Genomic DNA, 15330 nt, shown 5'->3' on the forward strand with positions numbered 1-15330 from the left:
CTGACAGCAGTTAAACGAGATTAAGAATCTAGTGAGGAACAAAGGTGAAGTAGACATCTGTGTACAAATATGGACTTGGTGTATCAAGTAAAATTTGTAAAAGTGTTTTCTGTTACTGAAGAAAACAAAATTGAAATTTATTTCAAGTGTTATCTTTTAATTTTATAGGTCATGGTCTTGCCATGCACAGGCAGTTCTCAAGATAATAAATTATAAGGACGATGAAAAATCATTCAGTCGTCGTATTAGTCACTTATTCTTTCATAAGGAGAATGACTGGGGCTTTTCCAACTTTATGGCATGGAGTGTAAGTAACAATATATTAGTTTTATAATAATGGGCTGTTATTGGGTTGGGAGGTCAGACCAGTACATGCACTTGATCTTCTAATACTGCCTTAGATGCTTTATTTGTAAATTTCTTCCTACAAGTGTTGTCTTAGTGTTTGAATGATGCTTGTGGTATCAGTAGGTTTCATACTGACGATACCTTTAAGTGCTAATATATTGCACCTCACAGTGCATATTCCTTTTAACTATTTTACCTGGACTTAATGACCCACATAAATATTCCATCATTCCTCCATTGACCCATCTTCACTAATACTTCACTTAATAAAAATCATTCTACCAACTTTCTTTTAAATCTTGTTGGTCACGATCACTGTCATTTAAGAACAGTCTAGGTTTTCTTGCTCATTTCCTATGTTCTCTGCATGTGTACAGACATTTTCAATTAACACTACTCTTAATGTTCATCTTAAATTGAGACAGTTTTTTAAGCATTATGGAAGTCTGGGGCCTTAATTTTTCTCTTTTCCCTGGAATAGTTTCCTAAATTAACTGCTTTAAGTCAAAACAAAGCTTTTGATTACTGATCCTATTATCCACAGGGAATTGAAATACTGTTGCAAAAACTATAAAAGCCAGAAACAAGATTTTGCATTGAGACATTTAAAAATTATTTCAGTACTTTGAGCTCAGTGTCCTAGAGATTAATTGGTATCCTTCAATAATTTTTTAGCTTATTGAGTAAAAGAACTCCATAAATGGTTGCTTACTTAAATATGCAGATTCTGAGCAATATCCAGCCTGGGTTTTTCACGACATTCCGCATTGTAGGATTCAGAAAATAGTTTTGCAGCAAATTTCATATTCTTATTTCTGTTTAATAGGAAGTTACTGATCCTGAAAAAGGATTTATAGAGGATGACAAGGTTACTTTTGAAGTCTATGTTCAAGCAGATGCTCCACATGGAGTGGCGTAAGTATCTTTTAAAAACAAAACAAAAAATCCCTCTCTTGAGTAGAAATACATAGTAAACCAATGTACAGAAAAGTCAACCTTTAGAACATTCATTTGAGTTTGTTGAACTATCTAATTTTATTTGTAATATATGGTACTGTTCATGAGAGGATCTCAAAGCACTTTTTCAGACTTAATTGATGAAGCATCTCAAGGGAAATGTACCCATGTTTCGAAAGGTGCATAGAGATTTTTGTCCCAATAGCTTCTCCACCTGTGTTGTTCAGTGCAACCTTCTGTAACTTTACTTGGTGCAAAACACTTTTCAGTATGTATAAACTAATTTTATTTTTCAGTTTAAAATTACCTACAGTCTTTGCCATTGTGGTCTTGAAACTCTTGGTGTTAATGTCACCATCAAGCAGTATGGTTGCCACCATCAAGCAGTATGGTTGCCACCATCAGTGGTTCAAACGCCTAATTTTAATCCTGCTTTACTGTTTAAGTTTTAAAACTGCCTTCCCTGATGCTGAGTTCTTATATTACTGGATGTCACTTTTCAGCAAGATGGCTGCTATGAACTGCAAATTTTAATTTAAAAATTGAATTTTAAATACAGATAACTAATGAAATGCTTGTCACTCTGGGAGCCTTCAGAAAATCGTAAAAAAGGAAATTTAACAAGAATAGCCCTTTGTTTATAGTAGTATTGGAATCCTAAGAGCATGTGGTGACGGGCAGTTGTGATGTGTAATCTGTTTTATTTAGAAAGAATGTAATACTAAGGAGCACATAACTTCTGTTAATAGAGCTGATTAGCTTAGAACAGGGGTTCTCAAACTTAATTGTACTGCGACCCCCTACTGACAACAAAAATTACTACATGACCCCAGGGCCTGACCCTGTCCTAGTCCCGCCACCCTGAGTGGCGGGGCCAAAGCCCGAGCCCCACTGCCTTGGATGCGGAGGGGCGGTCAAAGCTAAAGCCTAAGGGTTTCAGCCTGAGGCAGGAGGCCTGTAATCTGAGCCCTGCTGCCCAGGGTTGAAACCCTTAGACTTCGGCCTCAGGTGATGAGGCTCGGGCTTTGGCCCTGGGTCCCAGCAAATCTAAGTCAACCATCACGACCCTATTAAAATGGAATTGCAACCCCTTTTGGGGTTGCAACTCACAGTTTGAGAACCACTGGCCTAGAACAAATGTTCTCTAGAAATATATCTGCATTATAGTTAAGTTTTTTATATATATAATCAATTGTAGTTTTAACCATTAACTGCTTTGCAGGTGGGATTCAAAGAAGCACACGGGATATGTTGGGTTAAAGAACCAGGGAGCAACCTGTTACATGAACAGTTTATTACAGACGTTATTTTTCACAAATCAGCTACGAAAGGTAACTAAATAGCATTGTAATTTCATTTCAAATATTTAAATAGCAAAAATGATATATTTCAAAATAGCTTTTGTTTTAAATAGCTTTCCACCCTGTTTTTCACCCCATACCACCATTTTTTTGTTTTCTCCTTTTCAAAAGAATCCCCTCCTTTCTGTAAAACTTCAGAGCACAGTTGCCCAATTTGATCATTATTCTGGTTTTTCAAAGTGGTTCCCAATCTCTCCGTTAGCTCCTTTTTCTGTAACTCAGTAAACAAAAGGCTTTGTCAAGTAGCTAGAAAAGGTGGTTACAATATCTTTGTAGTTAGTGTACTCCAAACCTGATAAACTGCAGTTTGATTAACTTCTGGTAATACAAGTCCACTAAAACTGGATTTCTATCAGGCCAGATCTGAGAACTTGTCTTAATACTTAGGTGTGTTTACATGGGTTTATTGAGTTGTCTTTTTTAAAAAATAAGCTAAATATCTTTATACATGCCAAGGCTTGAGTTAAGGATCTGTTGCTGTACTGCTTTATTTGTTGTTGATGCCAAAAATTGTTCCAGGAAAAGGAGACTTTAACTTAGCCCTCTGCAGCAGGCAAGATAAAGGAATAATTTTCAACGCTTAATTTTCAATCTGTCGGCTACACACACACACATCCCTCTTTATAAAGTCTATATATCTATTAATGAATTGGCTCTTTAAAACAGTTCATAATAATCTTTTCTGTTTTGCTTCACAGGTTAAACACACTTATTTTTCAGTGTTGCTTATGTATTCATTTATTCTTCCTGTTTTTTATATAGTGCAGCTAAATTATTGGTCACTATAGTTAATGTCTTACCTTACGTAATGGTGGTACTAAAACAGTATTGACCTGTATTTTGGGAGGTTTAAAGGTAATTTAATTTTGACTTCAGTGCATTATTTTTGCTTACATGCTTAATTGTCTTTTTGCATGTCTGCTTGTATACTCTAAAATGTCTTATCAAAAGAAAACTAGCTCTTGCTAGCAAAATATTTATTCTTACAAATACCTCAAGAAAGCAACATGGAAATGCTATATAGCATGTAATCCTAGTACAGTGAAATAGTGCCTGGGATAACAAAACCTTTCTTTTCTGTTTTTTTAACTTGCTGAATAAATTAGTGTTATCCTTTTCTGACTAGCAAGGGTTTATTTGCATTAAGAAATCCTGACTTAAAATAATTTGGTCTAGGGAAGGTCTCCATTGATTTTAGTATAGCCTACTGTTATACCAATATAATAAAAACCAGCAGGATCTTATTAAGAGGGATAAGGCAAAGATGCCACATTTATTGTAAATATAATAATAAAGCAAAAGATAAAAGTAAACAACTGTTTGACTAATTCCTATTACTACTTATTCCTTACACACACACACACACACACACACACACACACACACATCCACACAATCATTCATTCAACTTCTGTATAGGTGTTATAGTTACCAGCCTAGAAGTTGCTCATGCCAAGTTACTGGCCAGGTATCTTGGTCATGAGGATGGAGCTGAGTCTGTGTCAGGTGCACCTGATGCTCCTGGAGGCTGGCAGCAGAACCAGAGACTCAAAGTTCTCAGTCTTTGGAGTACATTCTTATAGGAATTAATTCCTATGTTAGTCTATGGGAGCTGTTTCATCCTGCTGTTGCTGACTCAGTCAGCAGATGGCACATTCCTGGTGGCTCCACATTGTCTAAAGTGGCACATTCCTGGTGGCTTCACACTGTCCAATATTTGTGTTTCTCATCCTTATAGGTGATGGGGTGGATCCCAGTTTACCCTCCGGGGGTTGTCTGGTGGTCGACTTGACACATTCTTTGGCCGATGGATACTCCCTTTCTAGGCTGGCACCTCCCTAACCATTCCTGTACATCAAGCATTCATCAGCATACATTCCATATCTTAACCATATTTTAGTTCACTGTCTCCACCACTTTCGGGGTGTGTGTTAAATCATATGAGACTCCCGGCCAGGTAATCACAGAGGTGGGAGTCTGTTTACATTGTATCAATTACAACTTAAGGCTAGCATTCTGTTTACATCAAGAACAAAGTCAATTAACTTGTTTGTAAGTTTTACATAGTAATAAAGTATATTTCACAGGACAGATACAATCAATATTTTCTGCAGACAGGAGCTTACAAGTTTTAACAGAAGAACTAAAAGATTTTTGTATTTGGTGAAACTGAGGGGTCACTGTCACTTGTGGGAATCGCTGTTGGTACCTTCTTTAATATCCCTACACTACCACTTTGGGACATGATTGATTGATTGATAGATAAATTTAAATTATTATTCTCCAACAATCCACAAAAAAGTGTCTACTCTAAAGTTGATGGAAGATTCCATATTCTCTCTTGGCAGCTCAGTTTTTCCTTTGATATAGCCTATTTTCCAATCTTTTTAATTACTATTAATAATAGTGTTACCATAGTCCCCAGAAGCCCTAGTGATGGACCAGGACCCCACTGCTTTCAGTGGTTTTGTTTCTCTCTCCTTTATTTCTGCACTGTGTGGCTTGTTCTGTAACATAGTATCAAAAATAGAACACATGCCTTGGAATATTTGGATTGTTTTTGCATGATACACCAGTTAATTTTATCTTCTTGGAGTGGCTGCAGATATGTGTTCCACTCAGGTGTGCGTGCGCACCCAGCACATCAAAGCCAGAGAAATTTGCCTCGCTGTATTTGCAGGGATGGCAGTCACCCCCTTCGCTTTGTAGCCCCTCCCCTAGCTACAGAAGGGCAGCTCTGCCCCAAGCCCCATCAGTTACTTCTCACTGCCCAGGGCTAGAGTCGAAGCACTCTGGGTAGTGTTTCTTCACACTGCCCCTTTTCCTCTGTCGTTGAGACCTTCTTGCAAATAGTTTAATAAGTTGTTTATAGGTGGGTCAGTTTGGTATTTAGCTGTAGTTTTCTGGTGGCTTGCCTTCACCAGGATTTAAACATTGCCCATCGTGTGGAGGGGCTATTCTGAATAGTGATCCCCCCCATGTAGTGTTTATTGTACCTTGGAGAGAGGTACATTTAGAACAGGGGTTCTGTCTGTAAGAACATGACGCTGGTGGCAAGGGACTTGAGATGCAAGTAGAACCTGACTGAGCAAGCCAGGAGGCTGATGTCTGTGCTGGAGACAGTACCAGCTTCTCAGCCATCATCGGTGCCGTAGCATGTTGACGTTCCTTGGCAGGACTCAGAGACCGCCTGTAGCAGGAAGAGAAGTATAGGGGCTCTTGGCCTGCTACTTATTGGCCACTATCCACAATGGCCTTGGAATCTGTTGGACACTCCTCTTTCCTTTTGGTCCCGATCTTCAGCCCACTGCAGAGTAAAATCGCTTAACCAACCAGAAATATTTGTAAATGGTACAGATTTGTATTTCTTTTAGTCGTCTTCCTACCATTGTTCACCAGAACAAAATTCTTAGTCTGGAGAGAGCGCATCAATTTCTACAGAATTCAAGTTTTTATTTTATAAGCAAATTTGTTATGAGTGTTTATGTACACTGCATGAAAACTAATGTAGTGTTCTGAGCAAGGTGAAATTAACAGGACTTTATTTGCTTTTACTGATGCTGTTCAGAATCCTGTGAACAAAAATGAAATTGTCTCAATAATCCAACTGGAAAAGCAGTGAACATTAGGACAGGCAAGTACTTGAGTTACTCGTGGGGAGTCAGACACTAAAATGGAGCCTGGGGGAAAGCTAATCGAGAAAAGACCTTTTCCTCCCTCTCTCCTCCTCCCCCTCCCCTACCTGCAATTTCCCAACAGCAGTCTAAAATGGCAGAGACCCTATCCCTCCAAACAGCAGCCATGAGGCTGAGAAAGTGTGGCAAGGGACCAGGGCACTTTCTCTCCTTGACCAGTTAGAGGGGAAAGAACTTTCAACTTTTATATTGGCCTGTGGCTGGGAGATGTCTGATTAAATCCGAACCCACCATCACGATCTAAACAAGGCCCGGGGACAGAGCTTCTCACAAAGACTTTGCCCTTGGATCTTACTGGTGGAGTCTCTCCACCCTAGTGTTCTGTCTCTGCTTCTAGCTAATAGATTCAGTCCTCCAGCTAGAACATAATAGTAATTTTTTCAAGCTTTGTGCTAATTCTCTTGATCACACCTTAGGGCCTGAGACAAATGTTTGTAATTTCAGCCTAAGTGATTTAGGTTTGTTCCTTCTTGATCTGGCTCTGCTTTGACCTCTCCCTTTCCTTGTCATCATCTAATGTATTTTGTTACTCAGTAGTTACTTTGCCTGAGATTTCACGAAAAAGGATGAAGTATTTCCTCCCATTTCTTGTCATGGTGTTTGCTTTTCCTCTGTTAAGCAATGGATTTAAACTTTCCTTTAATGTTGCCTCGCTTGTATAAGTTTTTCTTGTTCCTCTTTATATGTATTCTGCATAGTACCTGATTATGTGCCTCTTCTTTTCAGACTTTGTCCCCACATGTCTTTACTATTCTCTTGCATTTATCCCCAGAGGGGGAACATCTCAGATTTTAATTTGAGATTGTTGTTTGCTGAATGTATTTAAATGCCTTATTTCTTGATTTTGAGGCAAATTTTTCAGAGTTTTCAGTGAACTGGGCATTTCAGTGAGATGGTTTACGAGAGAAGATACATAGATTATTTATCTGGGTTGGAAATTCGGACTGAACTTTGAGTAATAGGCTGATTTTATCCTAAATTGCACAAGCAGAGGGGAAAAGCCAGGGAAGCATATAAATTAAATATCACGTTGATAACATACAATAGAAACATTTGTTGTTTGCGGTGGTGGTGTAACTGTATTGGTCTCAGAATATTAGAGTGACTGGCCGAGGGGAGGGGAGGTCCAGCTTCTTTTGGTGAAAGAGACAAGCTTTCAAGCTAGACAGAGCTGCTCTTCAAGTCAGATTTGTGTAGCTGAAGAAGAGCTCTGTGTATCTGGGAGGCTTGTTTTTTTCACCAACAAAAGTTGGTAAAATAAGATATTATCTCACACACTTTGTGTGTCTTAATAGAAACATTTAGCATTTAACAAAGTATATACTAATGCATTTAGTCAATGGCAGTTTGAATTTACTTCAAATTTATCAATCAGCATAATGATTGGATATATATAAAAAGGAACTAATTGCTTTCCATAGTTGCTTTCCATAGATACAGAACTTAATTTTTCAGAAGGGCTGAGCACGCCGTTCCTATTGACTTTGGGGCACTCAGCACTATTGAAAATCAGGGCAATTGTCTTTTGATTTGAGGCCTGTTGTTGATAATTTTGACTTATCAGGGAGCTGGAAATTTTCATGCCTAAGTCTGATATTGTCATACTTAACGTGATTGTTTATATATAGCATAAGTATGTGTATGTATATTAGACTTGATTTTGGCTAACAAGAAGGAATTGGTTGCAAATCTGAAGGTGGAAGGCAAGTTGGGCAAAAGTGATAATGAAATAATAGATTTCCTGATTCTAAGGAATGGAAGGAATGAGCAGCAGAATGAGGATGATGAACTTCAGAAAAGCATATTTTAAGAAACTCAGAAAAGTGATTGGTAAGGTCCAATCATTGGAAAAAGGAGTATAGGAGAGCTGGCAGTTTCTCAGAGGCAATATTAAAGGCACAACAGGAAATTACGCTGATGTAAATGAAGGATAGGAATAATAGCTTCAGTCTTCACTAAAAAGATTAATTGTGACTACATACTTAAGACAGTTAATATTAACAACAAGGAAGGAGGAAAACAAACCAGAATAGGGAAAGAACAGTTTAAAGAATATTTAGATAAGTTAGATGTGTTCAAATCAGCGAGGCCTGCAAAGATTCGCCTTAGGGTACTTAAGAAACTAGCTGAAGCAATCTCAGAACAGAGACTGGGAATGGTTGGGTCATTACACTAATTGATTCTATTTCCCTATGTTAAGTTCTCCTCACACCTTCTATGGGTCATCTCAACTATTACTTCAAAGGTTTTTTTTTCTCCTGCTGATGATAGCTCATCTCAATTGATTGGACTCTTACAGTTGGTATGCATGCTTTCACCTTTTCATGTTCTCTGTATTTATAAATATCTCCTGTCTGTGTGTTCCATTCTGTTCATCTGAAGAAGTGAGCTGTAGCCACAAAAGCTTATGCTGAAATAAACTTGTTAGTCTCTAAGGGTATGGCTACACTTGGAATTTCAGAGCACTGCCACGGCAGCGCTTTGAAGTGCACCTAAACCACATCCTCTACGGGTGTAGCATGCAGCTCTGGGAGCCATGCTCCCAGTGCTGCCGCTCTGATTACACTGAGGCTTTACAGCGCTGTATCTTGCAGCGCTCAGGGGGGTGTTTTTTCACACCCCTGAGTGCGAAAGTTCCAGCGTTGTAAAGTGAGTGTAGCCATACCGTAAGGGCTTGGCTACACTCGAAACTCCAAAGCGCTGCTGCAGGAGCGCTCCCGCAGCAGCACTTTGAAGTGCGAGTGTGGTCGCGGCGCCAGCACTGGGAGAGAGCTCTCCCAGCACTGCACGTACTCCACCTCCCCGTGGGAATTAGCTTGCAGCGCTGGGAGCCGGGCTCCCAGCATTGGGGCACTGTTTACAGTGACGCTTTGCAGCGCTGTAACTTGCTACGCTCAGGGATGTGTTTTTCCACACCGCTGAGTGAGAAAGTTGCAGCGCTGTAAAGCGCCAGTGTAGCCAAGGCTTAAGGTGTCACAAGTATTCCCAATCTCAGAACTTTCAGTTTTTATCTTCAAAAACTCATGGAAGACAAGTGAGGTCCCTGAGTACAAGAGAAAGGTAAACATAGTACCTATATTTTAAAAGGGAAGCAAAGAGGACACAGAGAATTAGACCAGTCTAACTTAAGTTCTTGAAAAGATACTGAAACAAATTGCCAAACAATAAATTTGTAAGCATCTAGAGGACAATAGGGTGGTAAGTATTAGCCAACATTAGTATGTCAAAAACAAATCATGCCCAACCAGCTTAGTTTTCTTCTTTGAGAGGGTTATTGACATAGTGTCTGGGAGGAAATAGTAGACATGATGTATCTTAATTTTAGTAAGTTATCTGACACAGTCTCATGTGACGTTTTCATAAGCAAATTAGGGAAATGTGGCCTAGATGAAATTTCTGTAAGATGGCTGCAAAATTGATGGCTGCACAATTGATTGGGAAAAAAAGAGTTCTCAAAGTGTAGTTATCAATTATTCACTGCGAGTCTCAGAGGATTTATCTAGTAGCATCCTGCAAGGGTCTGTCCTGGGTATTTACTAGTCAATAATTTCCTTAATGACTTGGATAATGAAGTAGAGTATGTGCTTATAAATTTTATGGATGACAGTAAGCTGGACGGGGGCGGGTGTTGCTAGGACTTTGAAGGACAGGATTAAAATTCAAAAGGACCATGACAAATTGGGGGAGAATTGATCTGAAATCAACACAAGGACATTTAATAAAGACAAGTGCAAATACCACACCCAAGAAGGAAAAAAATCAAGAGCACAAATACAAAATAGCAAATAACTGGCTAGGCGTTAATACTGCAGAAAATGATCTAGGGTTATAGTGGATCACAAACTGAATACAATTAAATAACACGATGGAATTGTAAAAAAGGCTAGTATCGTTGTGGGATGTAAACAGGAGTGTTGTATATATGACACAGGAAGTAACTGTCCCAGTTTACTTGGCACTGTTGAGGCCTACTCTGGAATATATCCGGTTTTGGGTGCCATGCTTCAAGAAGGATGTGGACAAACTGGAGAGAGCCTAGAGGAGAGCACCAAAAGTGATAAAAGTCTTAGAAAACCTGACCTGTGAGGAAAGGTTTAAAATACCTGGGCATATTTAGTCTTGAGAAAAGACTGGACCTGATAGCAGTCTTCAGATATGTTCAAGATTGTTGCAAAGCAGATGGTGATTAATTGTTCCCGTTGACCACTGAAGGTAGGACAAGAAATAATCAGCTTAATCTGCAGCAAGAGAGATTTCTTAAGAAAAACTTTCTAACTATAAGGATATGTAAGTATTGGGATAGGTTGTAGAATCCCTAGTATACACTTCTTTGGGGGGAAATATATATACACACACTGTCTAAATATTGTGTGCGTTTATATCTGTATTTTTTCCCGAAAGCACATTTTGATAAACTAGTTCTGGTGATTTATCTTACGTTTGTGTGCACTGCATTTAATAACATTGGGTTTTATATAGATTTTATTTTGGTTAAACAATGTGACTCGTGTCAGTCCATATCTCACCAGTTTTCTGTATGTGCTTTGTGAAAAGGAGGTTTTCGTAGACATTAAAAAGGTATCATGAATCACTGCTAATATTATGAGCCTGTAATATGTAAGACTCAAGATCATGGATCTGTTTCTTTTACTACCTTTGCGCAAGGTAGATTGACTTATTATAAGGTGATATAAATCATATGGACTGAACCTGCAAGGTGCTGAGCTCTCTCTGCTCCCAACATTAAATTGAAAAATAACTTCTGCAGTTGAAAATAGAGGGAGAATTTGGCTTACATATACCTGAATTGGAATTTGGCCAGGACAGCAGGGTTAATGCTTCTAGAAAATACAGCTTTTTGGTTGAGGGTAGAAAACCTCTGCCCAGAACTTTCTCTCTCTGGGATTCACAGGGTACCAATGAAAAGTGCAGTATAAATACTTAGATACTTTTACAGAAAATTTTAGGTGCTATGACCTAGGCATATAAATTATACCATTGCTAATTACTATCAAGTTTGGAGCACAGCCATTCCCAAACTACACGTTTCCTTCTCAGAGTTTTATAAAGGAGATTGAATTACTGAATTGGTGGAAGTAACTGGATGCAAAATTTGTTGAACTACTGTTCTTGATTTTTGAATCAGTAGCTGGTTTGGAAAGAAAAAGGAAAGCAGAATAACTTGTCATCTTGTTTGAAGTAGCTAAGCCAGTAATAAGAACAGGAGTACTTGTGTCACCTTAGAGACTAAAAAATTTATTTGAGCATAAGTTTTCAGCCCACTTCATCGAATGTATAGAATGGAACATATAAGAAGAGTGTGTGTGTGTGTGTGTGTGTGTGTATATATATATATATATATCCATACACCTCTTGTCAAATGTCTGTAACTGTGTGTGTGTGTATATATATATATATGTATGTACGCGCACACACACATACACACGATGCCATACCAGCTCTAAGAGGCTTATTAATTAAGATGACCTGTTATCAGCAGGAAAAAACTTTTGTAGTGATAATTGAGATGGTCAGTTACAGACAGTTGACAAGAGGTGTATGGATAGTTATCATAAGGAAATAAATTCAAGTAGTATAATGACTCAGCCATTCCCAGTCTCTATTCAAGCCAGAGTTAATGGTATCTAATTTGCAAATCAGTTCAAGCTCAGCAGTTTCTGGTTGGAGTCTGTTTTTGAAGTCTTTCTGTTGCAAATTTGCCACCTTCAGGTCTGTTACTGAGTGGCCAGAGAGGTTGAAGTCTTCTGCTGGTTTTTGAGTGTTATGATTCCTGATGTCAGATTTGTGTCTGTTTGTTCTTTTGTGTAGAGACTGTCTGGTTTGGCCAATGTACATGGCAGAGGGGTATTGCTGACACGTGATGGCTATATCACATTAGCCGGTAATGTTTCTAGTGCTGGGGTGGAGACTCTGCAGAGTACTGATGATTTGTGTTTATCGCACAAAGGTGCCAAATAGTCCCTCTTTACCATCAGGATGCTGATTTACATATAGGTTCCCTATGATACGGAATTTAATTGGTGAGTTATCCTCTTCCATACACTCAGATCATGTAAATCAGAACTGGAAGAGGGGACATAATAGTGTGGAATCATGCTGCCTATTTATACTGTTGCCTGCTTGACCGTAATTTTTATCTGCAATATCATTTATTGTATCCAGTATGATAGGACTTTCAGTTTCTTGTGGAGACTATTCCACAGTCTAATGGATTCACTGTCCAGAAGTTTTCCAGAATTCAGAAATATTATCCTGTTTTATTTTTATCCCATTACTTTAGTTATTCTACTGCTACTCTCCTCATTGTAGCATGTTAAATTCCTAGTCCTGCTAAATATTTACATTTTATGTATATTTGAAGTCTGTTTGGACTCCTCTCCTTTGCTGTTACCTCCTCAGATCTTCTAATCTTCTTAATTGGTCCCTCAACTGTTTAACAATTTTTGTTGCTCTTTTCTAGACTCCCTTATTTTGTCTGTATCAGTCTAATCTATTTAATTTGTTTAATCTGGCTCCCCTCACCACTGTATCTGAGCGCTTCACAAACATGAATGAATTTGCCTTGCCAACGCTCTAATTATAGATGGAAATATTATTAGCCCCATTTTACATATGCAGAGCTGAGGCACAGGATAGATTAAGTGACTTGCCCAAGGTCGCTCAGGAAGTCTGTGGCAGAACCAGGAATTGAACCAGATTTGCTCAGTCCTGGTTCAGTGCCTTAATCACAAGACCCTACACCTTTATACTGTGCTGCCCAGAAGTGAATGCAGTCTATCATGTACCTGCTGCTTGAAGTGATGTTTCTTCGTTTTTCTGCCCAAAATTGCTTTTTTTTTTTTTTTGTTTGTGGCCCTATCCTATTACAAGCTCTTGTCTAATTTTCTCTCTACTATTGCCCCTATTCTCTCTTAACATTAATGCTTCCTAAATTCGTCTCCCCCATTAAATATCTGTATTTGGGAGTTGTTCTTTGAGTGATTGCTCAGGTGTATTCCACAGTAAGTGCGCTTGCTCGCCACGTGCACCTGTGCTGGAGGTTTTTCCCTGAGCAGTACCCATATGGAGGGGAGTACCACTGAGACCCCTGGAGTGGTTCCTCTGTATTGCACTATAAGGGGAGCTGTGCACTCCCCCCACCCTCAGTTCCTTCTTGCCGCCAGTGAAGGTAGTCGGAACTTCATGCTCCAGCCTTGCTGCAGCTTCTCTAGTTAGCCTTAGTAATACAGTTCTTCCAATAGTTAAATAGTTTTCTCCAGTTAGTTGTCTGGGCTCGGGGCATGTCCCGTGCTCTAGGCTTCAAGTTGTGCAACTTCTGTTGCAGTTCTATGCCAAGAAGCGACCCGCACATTCAGTGTATCTGTTGCTTGGGCAAGACCCACGTAAGTGAGCGCTGTAAGATCTGCAGATCATTCAGGCCCCGAACTAAGAAGGAGAGGGACAGACCACTGTCCCCCTCAGAACCCAGGCCTCCGACTCACGTTGAGGGAGCAGCCCGGTCCCGTCCACGCGTGCCTCCCCTACGGTGAGGATGCCGTCAATTCCAAAGGCTGCACAGGCCGCGCGTGACATCTTAACCCTCCCGCTACATGGAGCACCACCTGGGATGGGCCCCCAGTCTCGAGGGACGCTGCCACTGGGAGCACAACAGCCCTCCCCGACGCAGCACAGTCTCTGCTCCGAGGACCGCTCACCGCCTCACTCGACGCAGTCTTCCCACAGCTCACGCCAGCCCTCTACCCAGCTCAGGCTGACTGGCTCGCCACCCATGAAGGAGCCTCGGGGCTCCTCCATGCCCCGCAACCAGGGATGTAGGCACCAGCGTAAGCGATGCCAACACTCCTCCTCACGCCGCAGCTACCGGAGCCGATCTCGACGCCACCAACGTAGACACTCCGATTCAAGTCCCCATTCTACCAGACATTGCACGCAGGACTCCTCTTGAGATTCTCCAGCACCAAAGCATCGTAGCTCTGGCCGCCAGCACAAGTATAGAAGCAGCTCCTCAGACGGGTACTGATCCTTGTCATTGACATCCCAGTCACGCAGACAGCAGCGTTGCAGACACCATCGCTCTCGCCACTCCTATGGTACCATGTGGTCGACGGTGACCTCAGCATCAGCACTCAGCCGCTCGTCTTCAAGTCATGCGACTCAGCAAGAACAAACTGTGCCACCCGGCCCCCAGGTCGGTCAGTGGCACAGCACACCATGACAGGGGCAGTGGTGTCAATGAGCACCGTGGCCGCAGATGCCCGCCCAGGCCAGCTCTTGCTCGGTGGCCAGAACATCCCAGGTTCGTTCAGCCTCCCCTCCTCAGCAGAGGGAAAAGTCAATGGGTCTCGAGCCGACGGCACCACATCTGGACTCTCACCCTGACCTGGGCATCGATCCACCAGTACCCCCCTGACGCCCTAGGCACCATGCTGGTTCCCTCACCAGCACCGGAGGAGTCCATAACGGCCGCGCCACCCGTCCCACAGGAGGACTTCAGGGCTCACCAGGAGCTCCTTAAGCGAGTGGTGTCCAATCTCCAGCTCTGAGCTGAGGAGATGGAGGAGCCATCTGACTCTCTTTTTAATATGCTCTCGTCCTCGGCACCAGGCCGAGTGGCCCTGGCTCTCCACCAGGAGGTAGCCAGTATCTCGACTGCTCTGTCGCAAACCCCAGCTTCCTTGGCTCCTATATCCAAAAAAGCGGAGAGAAAATACTTTGTGCCAGCTAAGGACTACAAGTACCTGTATTCCCACCCGGCACCTAACTCCCTGGTGGTGGAATCAGTGAACCACTGGGAACGTCACGATCAACCCACCCCCAGGGACAAGGATGCCAGGAGACTGGCTATGTTTGGCAGGAAGATTTATGCCTTGGCAAGTTTCCAGCTCAGGTTGGCCAACCATCAAGCCCTACTGAGCCAGTATGACTTCAGGCTAGGGGGGTCCCTACCA

The 15330-nt window shown here is 41.1% G+C and overlaps 1 protein-coding gene across 1 annotated transcript in view; it reads left to right on the plus strand.

The window, feature by feature from the left end:
- Positions 1 to 15330, plus strand: part of USP7 (ubiquitin specific peptidase 7) — a 104762-nt gene that overhangs the window by 42106 nt on the left and 47326 nt on the right. Inside the window, exons 4-6 of the mRNA XM_032786069.2 lie at positions 169 to 307; positions 1175 to 1263; positions 2528 to 2636. Of these exons, the coding sequence (XP_032641960.1) occupies positions 169 to 307; positions 1175 to 1263; positions 2528 to 2636 (337 nt within the window). The remainder of the gene's footprint in view (positions 1 to 168; positions 308 to 1174; positions 1264 to 2527; positions 2637 to 15330) is intronic.

This window comes from Chelonoidis abingdonii, chromosome 9, assembly GCF_003597395.2.
Source record: "Chelonoidis abingdonii isolate Lonesome George chromosome 9, CheloAbing_2.0, whole genome shotgun sequence".
Classification (NCBI taxonomy): domain Eukaryota; kingdom Metazoa; phylum Chordata; order Testudines; family Testudinidae; genus Chelonoidis; species Chelonoidis abingdonii.